This window comes from Petromyzon marinus, chromosome 27 (genome assembly GCF_048934315.1).
Source record: "Petromyzon marinus isolate PM22_M1 ecotype Great Lakes invasive population chromosome 27, UKy_Petmar_22M1.pri1.0, whole genome shotgun sequence".
NCBI lineage: Eukaryota > Metazoa > Chordata > Hyperoartia > Petromyzontiformes > Petromyzontidae > Petromyzon > Petromyzon marinus.
The window spans coordinates 2,041,867-2,062,003 of record NC_133693.1 but is presented as its reverse complement, the minus strand read 5'-3'; the positions used below and the strand labels follow the sequence as shown (position 1 = coordinate 2,062,003).

Genomic DNA, 20,137 nt, shown 5'->3' with positions numbered 1-20,137 from the left:
GATCATCATCATGATCGTAGTGGTGATGATGATGAAGCGGGACTAAGTTACCTGGAGGCCAGTACGAGCGTGGCCTGAGTGAGCCGAGCACGCCTTCCGGTGATGGTGCTCAGGGAATGAACTTCTGTGCTCGTGGAGGAGGAGAGAACAGAGACGGTTATGTGCATGTTGAACTTCTCTAAAGCCGTATATAGCCAACCGTGCTGATCTGAGGTGCGGGGGAAGGACAACAAACCAAACACAAAAAGAAGTTCTAAAGAGAGTTTTAAATCTAGATTTCAAAGTGCATAGCTCCAGTGGCTTCCTAACATCGGAGGGAAGAGCGTTCCAGATGGTCGCAGAGGCGCACTAGTGCGAATGAGATCATCCTGGCATTTTGAATGGCCGCGAAAATACGCGTGTTGTGGACGTGGTGACTTGGTACATTGGATAACACGCTGTGTTGTGAGCCCACCGACCACGGCTGACATGAGTGGCGAGGGATATCTGAAGCCATCCTGGTACCCGCCAGCCGCTCCATTCACGAGCAGGGTGAAGTATGACAAACCACCGCCATGACAGATGCCGTCTGCAGAGAGTCGTCCGCTCAGCGGTGGATTGACAAAGGGCTGGACCTTTTTTTATTTGATTAGGCGGGAAACAATATTTTGCGGATTTTGGCCGAGCGGCGTGTGACATTTAATTTGGATTTATATTCTACGAAGGTCGACCGCGTTGTTTGCTCTTTCTAAAGACGCGCACGCCGCTGACGCCCGTTCCCCGCGGAACTCCCGACACCCGGACCCGGCTCGGCTGCAAGGGGCCGCCATGGTCACGAAGTCGTGGCGCGAACGTCGACCCAATAACAACACCGCCTCCTCCACCACCTGCTGCGCTGGGAATGGCAGCGCGTTGCTTGCAAAGCTGTGGCTCGGAGTTGAGGTGGAGTCAAACCGACCGCTCAACAAACTGAGACGTGGCTTAGAGGTAGCGCCCAACATGTTTGGACGTGGCTAAGAGACACCCACAGCATATCGTGCCCTTTTTGAGTCCTCCCTTCAACCGGGCGATGTAAATGCCGATCATGCTAACGACGGTACTCTTACCTGGTGTGCACACCAGGTAAGAGTGGGCGCACACTACGGTGCTGCAAATCACCACTTGCGTCGGCGATAGTCACAGCAGAACTTCTCTCCCCCGCGACAAAGTGGGGGGAGGTGAATGCCCCCTGCACCACCCCCACTTGGAAACCCCTTCGGTGATGCAGCCGGCAAGCAGCGGAAACCGTTCCACGGTGCTTAAAGAGACAACAGAAACATAACATGGAAATCCTTATTATGCTGAGCACGTGGAAATCACACGAACCCTCATTCTTAGTGCCACGGAACAACGGCCCTGTAACGTATGCATGCATGCATGTACGTATGTTGAACTTCTTTTGCACCAACCGTGCTAATCGGAGGCGCGGGAAATCGGAGGTGCATATCAGCTACAGCCTCCCTCAATAGAAGGGAGGCAGACTTCAAAAGAATGTGGAACCCATTTCTTCCCAGCCCCATTTACACCGCCCTCACGTCTGGGAGCCACGGGCCCGGTGCCAACAGGACGTGCTGCTTGTGGCCCGCGTGAGACCTCCACCCCTCGGCTAATTTGAGGGGCCTCCCAGCCCGCCCCACATGTCAGCCACTCCGCCCCCACCAACCCACCTTCTTCCCCGCCCGTCTTGAGTTTGCCGAGGGAAAAGAACGTCCAACCGGGCGATGTTTTTAACGATGGGCTCTGTGACCGAGCACGCCGGACGACCTGCGACGTGTCGGGCGCTGTTTAATTGTCGGAAGGGTGCCGTGCGTCGGAGGGACGTCGACGAGACGAAATGTAAATCGTAAGCGATGGCTCGCGTCGGATGGATCAAGTGCTCATATCAAAGAGAATGGACGTGGCGCATCACGTCACGTGGGTCGTGAGCGCGTTGTTGTCCTTGACCTGGAGAGGAAAAAAAGAACGCGGCAAGAACCTGCATCAAAATTGACATTTGAACACGGTGTCCCTAGGACTCTGGCGTAAATGTCAATTGCTGTGCGGAACACCCAGAGATACCACGCAAAAAAAGTACATTATTGGGCAGAAGTAAAAAAAAAGTGTTCCTGACGCTTTGGCACGAATGTTGGCATATCGCGGAAAAAGCCCTTTATCGTCGAATAATAGAAGTTCACATCCTCTGGGATTTAGTGGTTGACATTTAAACCACATTGTGCAACTCTAAATAAAAAAATGTTTTGTCTCCGCCACGAGAAATAATGCATGTGAGATAGATTGCATTTTTATGAGGAAGGAGCAGGAGAAAGAGGGCGGTGAGAGCGATAATCAGCCTTAGCGGTTAACAAATCCCACATCATAGTCATCATAATAAGAAAGATTGCGTTTCCTGTCGGCACAGCTGTACGTGTGTTGGTGGCGGTGGTGGCGCTACGCGTTATTCCCTTGTTGCGAACTGTTTCTCAAGATGATGGCAGCATCACGCGGCAGCAGCAGCAGCAGCGGCCACTAACGACGCTGGAGAGGGTGTCTGTTCATAACACTAAAAAATAAAATTACAGTGGAACATCAAAACAGCAGGGGCTCGCAGATTATTTCGCAGAATTTGTTTCAAGCTAATAGGATCCTAGGGCAATGCAGTTCTCATTTGGGGATAATGTTCAGGTATTATGAGAATGAGAGCCTTTTTTCCTTCCAAGCAGAAAATGAATGTGCAAACTTTATTTTATCTGTTCAATTGAGCTCTTTCTTTCTCTTGGCACTGCCGCATTTCAAACGGCAGCGTTTTACTACTTTTTTGTATTATCTCGAGGCGTATACAATACACACTGCAAGTGCGTGAGATACGATCTTTGCTTTATCCAACGAACACAATTTCATGTTGTCTCGCCAACATCTTTGTCGGTTCAAGGAAGCCCTGCGCAGCCAAACGTTTGTATTTTTATTTTATTTCTCCCAACACGAAATGACAACGAAAACAAAGCGATGGAATGGTCGAGACCAATACGGGAGTTGCAGGCAAGGAACGGAACGTGTCCTAAACTGGACCTCCGCCGAAGGAGATGGAACGATGAAATCAGTTCGGGCGCCTATTGGTGTTTACATCGCAGGATCGTGAGAGGTGGTGGCGGCTTTGGACAGGCCTTCATCTGGCAGTGGATTGACCATGGCGGCTGCTGCTGCTGCTGATGATGATGACGATGTACACTGACCATGAAAAACAGATAAGAGTGAAACAGCGGTGGAGAATATTTTGACGTTGTAGTTGGGAACGGCGATTTTGCAGCGCAGTGCCTTCGGGCCACTGTGGTATTGCTCTGTGCTTCTCAACTTCGATTTTTTTTTGCTGCCGTTGTAGTTGCAAGAATAATAATAAATAGATTCGTGATTCACAATTGTTTTTTGAGTTCAGCCACAATGATCTGGCCAAATATGTGTCTCGCAAGACCCTGCACCGTCTGACATAGCCACACTGATAAAACAGCCACGTGTAACGTGCACGCGTTTTAACATACCAATTATTGTCACGGCTCATTTTAACGGTAAGGCAAACGACAATTTTCACAGCCAAATATAGCGTTAAGATGAGCGAAGTTTTGCTTGAAACTACACCAAGCACATTGAGGACAAGATTCAGGAAGTCAGAATAAGATCAATGAATTCAGATTTTGAGTTCCTGAATCTTGGGCGGTGGCAGATCTTATGTGGCCTGATAAAAAAAAAATCAATGGTGAATCATAAGATAGTCTGTGAAAACCTAGGCATGTATCTAAGAAGACTTGCGTTTTAACCGATGCTATTAACCCCACGCGCTTCCTGCCCGCAGTGCGTATGGCTGCCCCTTGGCCAAGCGGAGGAAGGGGGAAGAGACGGACGAGGACGAGCCGCCCGTGAAGAGGTTGTCCTCGGAGGGCTCACCCCAGGGTGACACGAGACCCGTGTCGCAACAGCAGCATCAAGAGGGCAATGCCAACGAGGTGGGCGAAACGACGGCCCAGGTCAAAGAGGGAGGACGACCGCACCGGGTGGACTCGTGGGCGAGAAGGGACCCCGCGGAGTCGGGGCACGCGGCGCTGCTGCCCGAGAGGGGGTGCTTACGGGACGACCTGCGCTCCTCCTCCTCCTCCTCCTGCTGCTCCGCCTCCTCCTCGTCCTCGACTGCCGCCACCGCCGCCGTCGCCCGCGACGCTCCAGGTACCCTTTGCTCGCGACGCACGGCACCGCCGTGGCCGGCGCCTTGACGCGTCGACTTCCTGTAGAACGGTTCCAGTTTCACTGCGTCGGTTTCCGCGGTGGCTGTACGGTGCTCTGATGTGATTTCGGGTCCTACCGTGTGATGTCCGACGTTTTGCTCCTCGTTCTAAGAGCTTTAGGAACTGTAATGAGCAGTTGACTTCTGCGCTCGATGATAAAGCAGCACTGGAAGCTGCTGCTGCTGCTGCTGCTGGTGTTGCTGGTTTTCGAGCACAATTGGTGCTTTTGCATTTAGTAACCCTCAAGGGAGGGTGAGCTGAATTGACCCCGAACTCGGATGTGAACTTCACCTTCATTCTGATCCGTGCTCTGTTACGACGAACTGCAAACTTCACGAATGCGAGGGCAGCGTCGGGCGTTGCTCCGCGGCTTCGGGCGTTTTTCGAGCGCGCGGTACCGAGTCGCCCGCGCCAACGGCCGCGCTCCTCGCTTGCGTTTTTGGCAGTGGGCGAGGCGAACGCCGGCGGCGGCGGCGGCGGCGGCGGCGGCGCGTGGACCGACTCGGAGGGCAAGGCCGTGGAGGACTACGACGAGATCGTGGCCAACTCCCTCCTCAACCTGGGCAACATCGCGGTGGGGAGCATGGCGTGCGCCCCTCCCCCGCCCGGCGGGACGGCGCCGCGCGACGGGAGCTCGCGGCTCGCGGCGCGCGAGGGCGGCGCGGACCGGGCCGCCTTCGGCCCCAACGGCGCCATCGCCGCGCCGGACTGCGCCGGCGCCGCCGCCGCCGCCGCCGACGATCGCCCGGCCCTCTGCTGTCCGGACTCCGCCGCCGCCGCCGCCGCCGCCGCTCCGGCCGCCGCCCCGGCCGCCGCGCTGCAGCGTCCCGGCCGCTCGTTGGACGGCGACGGCAAAAGCGCTCCCGCGTTCGCCGACCCGCTCAAGAACCGCGGCGGCCGCTTCGAGCGCCGCGGCGGCGGCGGCGGCGGCGGCGGCGCCGCGGCGGCGGCGGCGGCGGCCGGAGCGGCGGCGCGTTTCGGCGTCGCGCAGCCACCGAGCGACCTCCTGGACGGCCGGGGCCCCCGCCGCTCGCCGCTGACGCCGGCCGGAGGGGGCGCCCCGGCGCCCCGCCGGCACGCCGGGGCGCCGGCGGCGCCGAAGCCCGAGGGCGGCCTCGTGTGCGAGGTGAAGCCCGGGCAGCACCTGACGGGACGCGGGCACGGCGACGAGGATGACGACGACGAAGACGACGACGACGAGGAAGAGGAGGAGGAAGAGGAGGAGGAGGAGGAGGAAGAGGAGGAGGAGGAAGAGGAGGAGGAGGAGGAGGCGAGGGCCGCGTACGCACGCCGCTGCGCGGAGCCCGCCGGCCCGGGCCACGAGGACTACGAGGACGGCGCGTCGGTCAAGTCGGACGGCTCGGACCGCTCGGAGGCCTTCGACATGGTGAGGGGCAACCTGAGCCTCCTGGAGAAGGCCATCGCGTTGGACGCGGAGCGGGCGCGCGTGCTCGAGGAGAAGCAGGCCAAGGAGGCTGCTCGTGCCGCCGCGGCCGCCGCGGCCGCGGCCGCCGTCGTCGCCGACCGGGGAGGCAAGGGCCCCGAGGTCGACGGCAAGAAGCATTCGTGCCCCAAAGGTAAAGGTACGGCGGACCCAGCCGGTGGAGACTCACCGGTCCGGCTTCACGTGGCCCGTCACTCTTTCCCAGGTCTAAACTTTTGTTCAGAAGCGATATGGCGACAAATTAAGTGGCTTATGACGTGGAAATATTTATAGCAGCCAAGCACTCTGAAACGCGTGGTGATGTTGATTCTAAATGTGGAGGGGAAAAACCGGAGGACACGGAGAAAATTTCACGCGACTAAAGGCGTCGGGATCGAACCCACGACCGCTTGTATACCGGGCGAGGTAGTTAACATTTCGCCACCGTGGCAGCCTACACGAGGCCATGCTGGATCTTGAAGGCTATCCCCATTTCTATGGAGACACGTTCAGCCAGGGGTGGCCGCTGGTTGTAAGGCGACTGACCGTCACGCTTAGGGCTTCGGGCAGCTTCAAGGGGTAGTGGATTCATCACTTTGTCGAGCCCAATTAACATAAAAGTCACGACTGCCGCTCTCCTCTCCCACCTCACTACATCTGTATCTTTTGTCCACATATCTCTTCTTTCATCTTCAGTAGGATGGATTGAATGCATTGAAAGAGAGTGGGGGAAGGGGGGGGTCCCAAATTTGTTTTCTTTGGGGTGAGTCGCTTTGTGTGTGTGTGAGTTGCTTTGTGTGAGTCGCTTGTGTGTGTGTGAGTCGCTTTGTGTGAGTGAGTCGCTTTGCGTGAGTCGCTTTGTGTGAGTGAGTCTCTTGTGTGTGTGAGTCGCTTTGTGTGAGTTGCTTGTGTGTGTGTGAGTGAGTTGCTTTGTGTGTGTGAGTGTGTGAGTGAGTCGCTTTGTGTGTGTGTGAGTGTGTGTGTGAGTCGCTTTGTGTGTGTGAGTGAGTCGCTTTGTGTGAGTCGCTTGTGTGTGTGTGTGAGTCGTTTTGTGTGAGTCGCTTTGTGTGTGTGTGAGTCGCTTTGTGTGAGTCGCTTGTGTGTGTGTGAGTGAGTCGCTTTGCGTGAGTGAGTCGCTTGTGTGTGTGAGTGAGTCGCTTTGTGTGTGTGAGTGTGTGTGTGAGTCGCTTTGTGTGTGTGAGTGAGTCGCTTTGTGTGAGTCGCTTGTGTGTGTGTGTGTGAGTCGCTTTGTGTGAGTCGCTTTGTGTGAGTGAGTCGCTTGTGTGTGTGTGAGTCCCTTTGTGTGAGTCGCTTTGTGTGAGTGAGTCGCTTGTGTGTGCGAGTCCCTTTGTGTGAGTCGCTTTGTGTGTGTGTGAGTCGCTTTGTGTGAGTGAGTCGCTTGTGTGTGTGAGTTGCTTTGTGTGAGTAAGTCGCTTGTGTGTGTGAGTCGCTTTGTGTGAGTGAGTCGCTTTGTGTGAGTGAGTCGCTTTGTGTGAGTGAGTCGCTTGTGTGTGAGTCGCTTTGTGTGAGTCGCTTTGTGTGTGTGAGTCGCTTTGTGTGTGTGTGTGAGTCGCTTTGTGTGAGTGAGTCGCTTTGTGTGTGTGTGAGTCGCTTTGTGTGAGTCGCTTTGTGTGAGTGAGTCGCTTTGTGTGTGTGAGTCGCTTTGTGTAAGTTGCTTTTTGTGAGTGAGTTGCTTTGTGTGAGTGAGTCGCTTTGTGTAAGTTGCTTTTTGTGAGTGAGTCGCTTTGTGTGAGTGAGTCGCTTTGTGTGAGTCGCTTTGTGTGAGTGAGTCGCTTTGTGTGTGTGTGTGAGTCGCTTTGTGTGTGTGAGTCGCTTTGTGTGAGTCGCTTTGTGTGAGTGAGTCGCTTTGTGTGAGTGAGTCGCTTTGTGTGTGTGAGTCGCTTTGTGTAAGTTGCTTTTTGTGAGTGAGTTGCTTTGTGTGAGTGAGTCGCTTTGTGTGAGTTGCTTTTTGTGAGTGAGTCGCTTTGTGTGAGTGAGTCGCTTTGTGTGAGTCGCTTTGTGTGTGTGAGTCGCTTTGTGTGAGTGAGTCGCTTTGTGTGAGTCGCTTTCTGTGAGTGAGTGAGTCGCTTTGTGTGAGTCGCTTTGTGTGAGTGAGTGAGTCGCTTGTGTGTGTGAGTTGCTTTGTGTGAGTAAGTCGCTTGTGTGTGTGAGTCGCTTTGTGTGAGTGAGTCGCTTTGTGTGAGTGAGTCGCTTTGTGTGAGTGAGTCGCTTTGTGTGAGTGAGTCGCTTTGTGTGAGTGAGTCGCTTGTGTGTGAGTCGCTTTGTGTGAGTTGCTTTTTGTGAGTGAGTCGCTTTGTGTGAGTGAGTCGCTTTTTGTGTGTGTGAGTCGCTTTGTGTGAGTCGCTGTGTGAGTGAGTCGCTTTGTGTGAGTGAGTCGCTTTGTGTGTGTGAGTCGCTTTGTGTGAGTTGCTTTTTGTGCGTGAGTCGCTTTGTGTGAGTGAGTCGCTTTGTGTGAGTCGCTTTGTGTGAGTGAGTCGCTTTGTGTGAGTCGCTTTGTGTGTGTGAGTCGCTTTGTGTGAGAGTGTATGTGAGTGAATCCCTCGGCCATCCACTCAGTGACGAGCGAGCTGCACGACGATCCGTCTTGACGATCGCAGAAATACAAAACCACGCTGGTCTCGGTGCAGTGCATCCGGGGGCATTTTGAATTGTTGTGCATGGGTCTATATCAACATCATCGCCATCATCATCATCGCCATCGACTATCCACCTCCCCACGCTGTCACCAACTTTTAAAGTCCAGTCCTGCTCCCATCCATCTCACTCCTGTACGTGCACTCATCCTGATCCTTGGGCGGCAGGCTGACGCAGTGAACCTGGGTTCGACTCCCGACCTGGGCACATCTTTCTGCGTGGAGTTTGTGTGATCCCCCAGCCCCTTCCCCTGTTTTACGCGGGTTTCCTCCGGGCTCTCCAGATTCCTGCCAGCGGTCCAAAAAATTCGGTGTAATTGGTGTTAGCCAAGCATCCGAATTCAGGAGTCGCTTTAAAAAGAGTCTTCCCACTCAGCGTGGCTCTCCTGGTTAAATAAGGTAACATAAAATACAACCGCATATATATTCATGCGTATTAATCCTCGTAGTTCGTCATTCGCACGCGACAACTGAAATCTGCGGTGTTTCCGAATTGTGGCCGTAAATCACCGTCTCACCGAGCACGAGGTTCCCCAGATAGCGGCGATGCCCACGCCGCAGCGATGCGCTCATTAATAACGAGCCGGGTTGGGGGGGCAGGGAGCGGGGGGGGGCAGGGAGGGAGGCTGATACATCGTCTGCGGCTGTGAGCCGCCGACGAGTGCGCGCCGCAACGTCACCGGAGCACGCGCCGTGCAATGGGATCGACGCCAGGGTCGCCACCTCCGTGCTGCAACCAGGGGAGGATGAGTATCTTACAGTAGAGGAAAGCGGGGAGAACCCCGTGCAAATGCATCGTCTTGAGCGGTGTATTATTATTACCGCTACTACTGTTACGCCGCCGATACGTGTAAAAAAAAAACGTAACTTTTAACATCCCGGGAAGATTTTCCCGGGAGAGCATGTGTACTTCGTGCGAGAGAGAACCATCCCTGGGGAAAACCAAGACAGGGGGCAACCCCGGGCAGCAGTGACGCGCGGGCACCGTTTGGCCGCCCCCGCGTGAACCCGCCCGTTTAATCCCTCCCGGAGACGCCCTCCGCTGACGACAGAGCGGCATGTGGCCACCGTGACGAATGACGCTCGGCGCGGCGTTAACACACGTCTCGCCGTGATGGATTCGGCCCCGTGGCGAATCCCTCGCGCCGGCGATATGAAACCCTGGGCCCGCACGTTTATTGTCGTTGTTGAGAATATCACGGTGCTTGGCCGTGGCTGGGGAGGAACGTGGCGGTGAAGAGAGGTTACCGCTGTGAAGAGAGGTGACCACGGCTAGCTTAATTGATTCACAAATTGTCCCCTAGTTTTGACTTCTTCGGTCAGAGTCAAATTAGAAGAATGACTCGCAAATGTGTCATTGCCACTTACTGCAATAGCCTGGCAGAAGCCTCCTGAAAAAGATCCTTGAGACTCGGGGCTTGCGATCCCGAGGTCATCCGGTCCGATTCGATCTCTGCCGCACGGAACTTGACACAATGCATGACCAAGCTCTAGCATACTATATATATACTGGGATGTTTGACCAACGTTTTTTCTTGAAGGTTTTTTTTTTTTATACGTGTGGAAGGAAACCTGTGGGAAAAAAAAACATACGCGCGATGGGGGATAACCCTCGAAACCCCGTTCAGAGAGAACACGTGGACATTAACCCACTTGCTTTGCTACACTGCCATCATATCCTCGCGACTCCCACGGCGACGGAGCTCCACCAATCCTTGCCGGGCGGCGGCCGTGCGCCTCGGCCTGCTCTCGCTGAGCGGCTGTCCTTGAGGCTGGCGGCCCGTCGCCGCACGCCTTGTGGACGGACCGCGGGAGGGCGGGTGGCAACTAATGAGCGGGAATCGAACTTGGGTCCTCGGGTTTGTAGCGCAGCGCGCTAACCGCTACACTACCGCTCCCCACCGCACACGCAATCAGAGCAACGTTTCTGCTCTGTTATTTGTCTCGCCGTCCGTATTTGGGGTTTGCACCTGTTTTGTTAGCCATCCTGAGAAATCCGTAAGTCTTCCCGCGACGATGAATTCCCAATATTAGTCAGCCGCGTAGTAATAATACGAACACGGCGCTCGAGACGATGCGTTTACATGTAGTTCTCCGCTGTAGCGGCATTGGGAGATGGTCTTGCCATGATATGTTTGGTGTTATCTTTAAAAGTGTTATTATTATTCATCTTATTTACTCAGAAAAGCCTCCAAAGAGTCTCCAGGCTGTCTTTCAGGAGAGTCCTGTCCAGTTTGTCGCTGCTGTGTGTGTGTGTGATCCCATTTGAGTAATTTGCAGGTGATTTTCCTGGGTATTGAGATGCTTTGAGGCAATACCGGTTACATTGTATCGCTGTTTTTCAGCTATGGGAGGAAATCGGAGAAACCCATGGAAAACAGGGGGAGAGAAAACACACAATATTCTCATAGAAAGGCACCCGAGTCGGGAATCAAACCCAGGTCCTTCTTGCTGTGAGCCACGAAGGGCCCCCCTTCCCTCCCCCCTTTCCTCCCCCCCCCCCCCAGTGATTGCGTAGCAGCTGCCCGTGCTGCGAATGTCACCGCTTGAAGCTGCTGTGTATTAAAAAAACCAACACGTTTTGACCTCATTCCCGAATGTACGAGGGGTAACTCAGCCGGTTAACGTTCTTTAAGGGGGGACTGTGGGGTTGTGTCTCTGTAATTATGAGAAGGACCAGCAGCTGATTGCTTTGGAAGCCTTCAAGCAGAAGTTTCCCTTCTGTTGAATTTCAAGCGGAGCACGGTAACGTGCTTATACCACAGGACACGGCGTATTCTGGTTTCTGGATTCCCGTATTGTTCCAGCCCATTATCCACCCAAGATCAATGAACCCTTTCCCATTCCAATAACGAACGTGTACGCCAATCACCTTTTTTCTCCCGATTCCGTTCCGACGACGTGCGTGCACGTGGTTATTTCCGTCTTGACGAGCACTGACGTTGGGAATAAAACCACGCTGGTCTCAGTGCATTGCATCCAGGACCATTTGAGATTGTTGTGCGTGGGTCAATATCGTCATCATCATCGCCATCATCATCATACATTGCCTCTCCACAGCCCCACGCCATCACCGACTTCCAAAGTCCAGTGCTGCTCCCATCCATCTCGCTCCTGTACGTGAACTCATACTTGTGCGGCAGGCTGACGCAGTAAAACCTGGATTCGATTCCTGACCTGGGCACACCTTTTCAGTGTGAAGTTTGTATGTTTCTTCCCCCGTTTTACGTAATCTGTGGTGCCCAGTGCACCACAGATTACGCACCGCCGGTGTCGACAATGTTCACAACAAAAGTGCTGACACAGAGTTGGACAGCTCGCCTGTGTTTGAGACCACCTGCTTCTTGAACTCTCCGACGCGTTATCTGAAATTCACATCGCATCGTCGAAGAATTACATCTCGGCAGCTCTACTCGCACGTGCCGCCCCCCCCCCCTCTAACCCTTCCACCCCTTGTCCCCCCCCCCCGCACCCACCCCCCCTCGCTCCCCCCCACCGACCATTACAGAACCGCGGGTGGAGAAGAAGGAGAGCAAGTGCCCGACCCCTGGTTGTGACGGCACGGGTCACGTGACCGGGCTGTACCCGCACCACCGCAGCCTGTCGGGCTGCCCCCGCAAGGACCGCGTGCCCCCCGAGAGTGAGCGACGCGCCCGCGGCACCGCGCACGCGTCGGCGGGGCGACGGGGCGCGCTCCAAGCTACGAGCGCTGTCCCCGTGATCCGTTATTCACCTCGCCGTTGGGGAAATTGCACGAGCCGTTGTCCCGTGGAGAGGCAAGCCTCCGCCGTACGGATGTAAGGGTGGCGGAGTTACTCTGCGGGTAAAACGAAGCCAAGCGAAAGCGCAGGGGCCGCCCTTCCAAGTAGCTCAAGGTGTTACGGATTCACGGAGAAAACGGGTGTGCACCAAATATCAACTTGGATCTCATTATTTTAACACAATTACAATGCATGTAAATTGCAATTAGTCTCTTAGATATTCAGAATTTTACGTGACTGTGATATTAGCAAGTAATGCCGCTTGTTCAGCATATGTTTGTAGTCATGTGAAGCTCGTGGCGGTCGGTTGGTAAACTTATTGCTCTTTATTGGCAAGACGTGGAGGGATGGTGGGGAGGGGCGGAGGGAAAGGGTAAGGGGGGTAATAATAGTGAATGTTTTTTTTTACTTTTTATTTTTTAAATCGTGGGGCCCGACCCTACAGGGCCCTAACAGCCGGCTGCCACTGTGTGACACACCCAGCTGTAGCTTCTTGCCCGTACCGCCAGCGGGCTGGCACCACCACCACCACCACAGTAGTCGCGTCACACCGACTCGACTGTCGGTCGGTCAGTTGGGCTGCCGCTGCGACCAGGCCCCTCGGTAAGATGGATCGCGTGTCTGTGTGTGCGTCGCCGTGCACCGCAGTCCTGGCCATGCACGAGAGCACCCTCAAGTGCCCCACGCCGGGGTGCACCGGCAAGGGCCACGTCAACAGCAACCGGAACTCACACCGCAGGTGCGTCGCCTTCACCGCCGCCGCCGTCACAACACCACCGCCACCCCACCACCACCACCACCAATATCGTCACAACACCGCCACCACACCGCCGTTGCCATCGCCACTGCCATACAACTGCCATAACACCGCCACCACACCACCGCCACCACACCACCGTCCCCGCCACACCACCGCCACCACACCATCGCCGCTGCCGCCACGCCACCACGCCTCCACACCACGGCCACATCACCGCTACCACACTGCCACCACCACCACCACCACCACCACGCGGCTCTGAGGTCAGCTTCACTTCAAGTGCCTGAATAGCCTCTCATTCACACGCCTATTGAGCGGGATAATGCCGCTGACATAGCCGTGCCTCATTTACATGGCAGCATAAAGGGGCGGCAGAGTGGCTCAGAGGTCAGAGCGTTGAGCCGGAACCTTCTGAATCCTGGGTTCAAGCCAGGCGCGTGGTACAAACCGAGATCTCGAGTGTTGTTGTGTCAGCCCGGTCATCAATCATTGGACGGAAAAAAACTCGTCGTGTAAAATTTGGTCCCACACTTAATTTGGCTAAATGATTTGCTTTGAGAATGGATGGTGATGGGTTTCTCTGTCGTATGATGGAAATGCCTCTTGTGTGGGGGAAGAGCTGCCCTCTACAGTGTGTTAACCTAAGAGTTGCACTGCCCCGCACGAAATGCGAGTGGATTCTTTGTCTAAGCCATGACACCGATAGCACCTGTGATTAGCACGGTTGGCTACGTACGGTGCAAAAGAAGTTCAACATACATATCAATCGCATGATCGGGATCAGTTTGGGAGATGAATGACAAAAATTATAACGAAAAACTGTTTGGCTTTTACATAATTACCAACGGCTGTAGCTGTTCACAGTTCTTATATGTTTGTGCTTCTTTTAAAACTCTTTTATAAGAAATTATGAATGCACGTAAAGGCAGTCATAGTAATGTATCATATCTAAGCGACAAAGTTACAGGTTTAAAAAAAAAGATAGTAATTATGATGAGTTATTACAATTCATCGCTGTCACCGAGAAACCGTTCACATTGCAGTAGTTTACGGTTTATTAGTACCGTGTTTTTGGTCTTCTGATGACAGATAAACAAAATAGAAGTTCAAATTTTGATGAATACCGTGTAGTGGAGAAAGTGCAGCACTGCGTGTATTTTTCAGCAGCTCACAGATGTGTTTTCTATATTCATACGTTTTTGTTAAAACGTACAAAGCTGGCACAGCGGGGGAGCACGGGTGCTGCATTTTCCAGCCGTGCCAGCCGGTCAACCTGGCAGTGAGCTTTCAGCACTTCACATGGCCTTAAAGTGCACCTAGCCTGGCACGAAGCACTGTGGTGACATGTCAGTGTTCGCCTCCGTGTGTGCGTGTGCCTTCGTGTGTGCCGCCCACAGCCTGTCCGGGTGCCCCATCGCGGCAGCGAGGAAGTTGAACAAGACCCAGGAGAGGCATTCCAACGGGGACCCCCCAAAGAGCCTCAGCCCCACGGCCTCGGACCGCGTGCTCCGGTAGGCTCTCATGCCCCCCCCACAACCATCTCGCCCCCCCCCCCCTCCTCCCCCTGCTCTGTCGATCAGAGGTCACTTGAAGTAGGGATCTCGGAGGCAGCTCTGTGATCTCCGCTTCCGTGGGCCGCTCTCTCACACGAAGGGTCGCACCGCGCTGCGGGAGTCGCCAGTGGTTACTTCACCTCAGGACGTGGCTGTGAGGGTGCAATTGGGATATCTTCCATAGAAGTTAACAGTTTTTATTAATTGATCTTTAAGATCCACCATTCCTCGCTGTGAACAAAAAAGAAGAAAGTAATTACTGTCCCTAAATGAGAAAACTATGTTCCGATTTAAAGCTTTCGTGACTGCAATGATTCATCTTCTTTGGTTCTTTCGGTAAAGTCACGTAGAATGAGAATAAAATAATAAATTGATAAAATAAAATAACACAATAATATTCTCACGACGTTTCGGCCACAACACAATTTATTATTTTATTCTCATTCTACGTGACTTTACCGAAAGAACCAAAGAAGATGAAAACTATGTTCATTAAATGTTTAATATCTTGAATGAATATTGATCACCTATTATGCAGTTCAGGCGCTTTTTTTGGGTTGCTTTAATGTAAGATGTTCCTTGATTGTAGATGTCAATATCAGATACTATTTTTTGGGTCTTTCGGTAAAGTCACTTAGATAGGTTCAAAGAAAATAACAAAAAACCACGACGTTTCGATCACAACACAAACGCTTTACCGAAAGACCCAAAGAATATGAATTCCTGCAGTCACGAAAGCAAGATTTATATCAGATATACTTTAAAGATGTGGGTGATCATTAATATAACCATCAATTGACTACTCTTTGTTTTTTTTCGGTGAAGTCACGTAGGTAAAATAAAATAAATGAAAACAACTAAATTTGGGTGTAACATGTCAACCAATTAGGAATTCTCGAATTCAAATATAAATAATTTGTCCACCTTTCTTGATACGGGAGTAATGCTCATAACATACCGCCGTGGTATCGGGCGTACTTGGACGGACTGAATTTTTCATCCACCCTGGGATGGAGATGATGACTCATTCCCTTGAGTTATTCCATAAATAAACCACATTATATAAAACTATAGATACTTAACTTCAAAATAGCACTTCGTGAAGATAATTGAAATTATTTTCGAGATTTTTCACTATGAGGTTGTCTTAATTTGTAGACTGCTGTTCAGTGCAAGCAACACGTAACCTACACGGTATCTTTAACATCCACCGTGGAGCAAACGGCGCATAATTTATGTTTACATTTCGAGTGGAAGCGTGCACTGTGCATGGCATGAATGTTCCGACAAGAGCTGAGAAATCCATCCTTTGGTTTTTAAACGTACTCCCGGGCGTATCAATAATTCATCGACCGCACGCTTTTGTTTTACTCAAGCAGACGTGTCGGTAGCATTATTAAGTTTTGGCGGCCTGGGTGGGCAGCAAATGTTTGTCGCAAAGCTGGCAGTATGCCGGCATGGGCTGTGCCAGTGCACCACTGCACCACTGCAGCTGAGACATCATCGTGATGTTCAGTTGTTGCAGTTACTATTTGCATGCCTAACGCTCTATGAAATCCATTTTCGCTTTCATTGTCCTCTGGAATGTCTCGGCTCTTGTCAGTTTGAGTGCTCGTGTCGTTATTACCCCACGTGGTCCGTGCTCCCTCCACCTCCGTGCTCTTGGTCGTGTTTTGTTTTTGTTTATCCGTGGTGCTCCCGTTCCTCTTTCGTGATGTATTTTTTGGGGGGATTTTAAGTGGTTTGCATGGTGGGTTCAAATGTTGAGTCTTTTGAGATGCATTTTGCATGATTGCCACTATATAAAACTAATAATAATAATAATGATTTTTACTGTTCTGGCTTTTCAATTATCTTGTTATTATGGGTAATAGTATAGGCAAGCAGAAATAAAGTTGCGTATTTCCACATATACATCTCATACGGTTTAGCCCATTGGTCTATTATTGGCTTTCCAGACCAATATTATTCAGCAGCAGCATTTGTTTAACCAAGCAAACTCTGCAAACGTTTGGACCTTCCGGGTCTCATCAGCAGAGCAAGGTTTGTAGAAACAAATGCTGACTGAGGCTGCTCGATGTTATTGGCGAGAGCACTCCCGTCTAAACAACGGGGAAATGCTCAACGCAAAAGCTACAGCACGCAGAGCGAGGCGAGTGGATTGAGAGTTGACCATGAGTGTAGTTGGCTGTACCGCTGCGTAGGTTTGCACTCTTGTGCTGCACGTGTCAGCTCTCTCCGGTGCGCTCGCCGGTTGCGCCGCGTGTCGACCGGCACGATGCCCGACGTTTCGCTCGCGGCGCGTGAACCGAAACGTTGGACCGTCGCGGCGTCGCGCGCCGTGACGTCGTGCCAAACGTGTTCGATCATTGTCACCGTCAACGTCACATCCTTGTGTATTATTATGCATGTGTCCCAGCACGTGGAGCGAAACGTTGGACATCGCGCCGAACAACACGCGGTACGAGCCGAAAACACATCGGAGAGCAATGTAGGTGATAATGAGCCGCCAGGTCCTGGTTCCCAACACAGAGATTCAGAATTGTTTCACTCGGTCAAAATTGCTGCCATTGTGAGCTTTTGGACTTTTAGAACGGATGTTCTCTAAGTGATGTTTTTCAGCGTACACTTTTGTATGTGTTCATTATTTAAAACTGAAATGGCAGCTTAGGCTTTTTGTAGTAATTTTTTTAACGGTACATATAGAGATAAAGGTGTTGATGGCTCGTTACAGCGTTCGTACGCTGCCTATGTGAACGTACTGAATGCGTTGCATTGCTGTGTGTGCTTCGTATCCATGTTGAGTGCCGTGCATGTTGCGTGTGTGTGCACGTGCCATGCATGTGTGTGTCTACGTGCCGCGCGTGTGTGAGTGCGTGCGTGAGCGCGTGTGTGTGCACGTGTGTGTGCACGTGTGTGTGCACGTGTGTGAGTGCGTGAGTGCGTGCGTGAGTGCGTGTGTGTGCACGTGTGTGAGTGCGTGTGTGAGTGCGTGTGTGAGTACGTGTGTGAGTGCATGTGTGAGTGCGTGCGTGAGTGCGTATGTGAGTGCGTGTGTGAGCGCGTGTGTGAGTGCGTGTGTGTGCACGTGTGTGAGTGCGTGTGTGAGCGCGTGTGTGTGCACGTGTGTGAGTGCGTGAGTGCGTGCGTGAGTGCGTGTGTGTGCACGTGTGTGAGTGCGTGTGTGAGTACGTGTGTGAGTGCATGTGTGAGTGCGTATGTGAGTGCGTGCGTGTGTGAGTGCGTGTGTGTGCACGTGTGTGAGTGCGTGCGTGAGTGCGTGTGTGTGCACGTGTGTGAGTGCGTGTGTGAGTACGTGTGTGAGTGCATGTGTGAGTGCGTATGTGAGTGCGTGCGTGTGTGAGTGCGTGTGTGTGCACGTGTGTGAGTGCGTGTGTGAGTGCGTGCGCACGCGTGTCAGTGCCCTGCTGTAAGATCCTGCGATGTTAGGCCATCTGGGCTGGCATCATTGCGATTTGATGCATAATCACATTTTCTCTTGGCTTAGATCTTGTAGGTGTAATGTCAATGTTAACCATACCTACACAGTGATCTAACCCAAAAGAAACTGATTACACATAACAAGTGATGATGACGACGACGACAATCGTGATGTTGCCGACGACGACGACGACGATAATCACGATGCCGCGGTGTGTTCCCGGCGGCGTGCGTGCAGGCCCATGTGCTTCGTGAAGCAGCTGGAGATCCCCGAGTACGGCCAGAAGCCCAACGTGTCGCCCACGACGCCGCGCTCCAACCTGGCGCGCGAGCTCGAGAAGTACTCGCGGCCCGGCTACGACTCCCCGTCGGGCTGCGACGCCTACAAGCACGCCGCCGCCGCCTTCAAGCACGCGGACGGCAGCGTCGTCGTCGCCGCCGCCTCCTCGGTGCACAAGGGGGACCCCAAGGCACCCGGTGAGAGGGGCCCCCACCCCCCCACGTCCACCCCTCCCCACTCCCCTCTGTAAGGGCCACACGGTAGTGGCGGACTAAAGAAGCGACAGCGCGAAGGAGGCTGCTGCCCTTGCCGTGGGTGCAGTGAGAATGTGGGTGTGATTCAGCTGGTTCACGTGATGACTTATCTTCTGCTGGATTTTTCGGTTCTTGCGATTACAAATTTGGGCAGACTATTACATGGCCCTAACAATACGCTATTTATTAGTATTATTATGTGTGCACGTGTCCCCATGTACCTTTCAAAAGAGACAACTGTGGCCCGTTTTATTTTAGACATGCACCCGTCAGACTAAGTTAGTAAAGACTACCTCATGAGATATCTCTGAGGCATGATGGGCGGACCAACCAGGGCCACCCTGGAGGCCTGGGGCAGGCCCCGCACGGAGGGGCCCTCCTTTGCGTGAGGCCTGGGGGACGTTGCCACCCCCCACCCCTCCTACTCTGGGCGGGCCTGGAGGACCGCCGTTGGGCTCGCGACGACGACGTTCCCCTCTCCCGCGCCGCAGGGAAGAGCTTCCGCAAGAGCGGCAGCCCCATGGGGAGCTACCCGAGCAGCCCGAGCCGCCAGAGCTCCTACGACCTGACGCAGGACGCCGAGGCGGCTCACATCGCCGCCACCGCCATCCTCAACCTGTCGACGCGGTGCCGGGAAGCCACGCAGAGCCTGGCGCTGCAGCGCGGCGCTCTCACGGTGTGCACGCACGGCACGGACCCCCCACCCCGCACCCACACCAACCCCCACCCGACGTGCCCACGCGCGGAGACGGAGATCCGTATCCCAAGTGGGATTTTGTGGGTCGGGCCGCGTCGTTGAAAATTGATTATCGCTAAGCTGTCGCCAACGTCTTCAACTTATGACGATAAAGAGTGGCGAAGCGCGGTTAAACCCGTCGCCCCCTCTCGCCCCCCGCGACCGACACGGCATGGGGAGGCCTTCGTGCAGTGGTGAAATGGCAAGGGCTGTAAGATATAAAACAAATCTACATGTAGAATTATTCATGGCATAGTGGGAAAGTGCTTAGAACGTGGTGTTAGCTTGCCACCTCTGAACTCTGCAAGCTGCGCGGAGAATCTCAGCGGAGGCTGCTGCGACGGGAAAGAGTCGTGAGAAACGCGCCTCCGGCTACGTGGATCCCGGACGTTAGGCTGGCTCCACGAGGATTGTCGCCGCCTTCGGCTTTGCTCCCCTTTGCCGATCGTCGGTGAGAGATGCGCGCTCCTGCCCCGTCCGCCCCTTTCCTCCGTGGCGACGCAGAGCGGCGCGGCGGTGGAGGTGGACGAGAACGGCACGCTGGACCTGAGCATGAAGAAGCGCGTCGGCGCCGAGACGTCGAGCGGCACGAGCAGTCCGGCGCCGCCCGGAGACCCCCAGCAGCAGGGGTACGGCGCCCGGGGGGAGGCCGCCCCCGACCTGTCCCCCCGCCCCCCCACCACACCGGCCGAAGCCCAGCCCCCGTGGGACTCTCCGCTCGACTACACCAAGTGCCGGGGCGGCGGGGACCACGAGCGGGACGACGCCGCGCCCGCCGAGGTGAGCCGCGCCGACGGCGGGCCCGCAGGATGAACGCCGCACTGGCAAACGGACCCGCTCTGAGACGAGGAACCCGTTAAACGAACCACCCTGGCCTTAAACCATCCTGCCATCACGCCATTATAACATCATAACCGTCCGACCGCCCTGCAATCAAACCGTTCTGCCGTCGTTCACTCGCAGTCATCGTTGACCGGAGTAACGAAAATACAATTGAGTTGACAGAT

The 20,137-nt window shown here is 53.9% G+C and overlaps 2 protein-coding genes across 19 annotated transcripts in view; both read left to right on the top strand.

The window, feature by feature from the left end:
* LOC116946652 (uncharacterized) overlaps nucleotides 1-5,416 on the top strand; it is a 73,355-nt gene extending 67,939 nt beyond the window's left edge. Inside the window, exons 6-8 of the mRNA XM_076069961.1 lie at nucleotides 3,842-4,209; nucleotides 4,715-5,342; nucleotides 5,401-5,416. Of these exons, the coding sequence (XP_075926076.1) occupies nucleotides 3,842-4,209; nucleotides 4,715-5,342; nucleotides 5,401-5,416 (1,012 nt within the window). The remainder of the gene's footprint in view (nucleotides 1-3,841; nucleotides 4,210-4,714; nucleotides 5,343-5,400) is intronic.
* Nucleotides 5,417-5,537: 121 nt separating this feature from the next.
* Nucleotides 5,538-20,137, top strand: part of LOC116946650 (myelin transcription factor 1-like protein) — a 34,004-nt gene continuing 19,404 nt past the window's right edge. For 16 of the 18 annotated variants that reach the window (XM_032961795.2, XM_032961784.2, XM_032961797.2 and 13 more), the window contains exons 1-8: nucleotides 5,538-5,851; nucleotides 11,854-11,985; nucleotides 12,755-12,845; nucleotides 14,264-14,377; nucleotides 16,839-16,910; nucleotides 18,099-18,337; nucleotides 18,886-19,070; nucleotides 19,635-19,910. In XM_032961795.2, coding sequence (XP_032817686.1) covers nucleotides 5,653-5,851; nucleotides 11,854-11,985; nucleotides 12,755-12,845; nucleotides 14,264-14,377; nucleotides 16,839-16,910; nucleotides 18,099-18,337; nucleotides 18,886-19,070; nucleotides 19,635-19,910 — 1,308 coding nt within the window. In that variant the 5' untranslated portion in view covers nucleotides 5,538-5,652. The remainder of the gene's footprint in view (nucleotides 5,852-11,853; nucleotides 11,986-12,754; nucleotides 12,846-14,263; nucleotides 14,378-16,838; nucleotides 16,911-18,098; nucleotides 18,338-18,885; nucleotides 19,071-19,634; nucleotides 19,911-20,137) is intronic. The other 2 variants (XM_032961786.2, XM_032961796.2) reach the window with 2 other exon arrangements.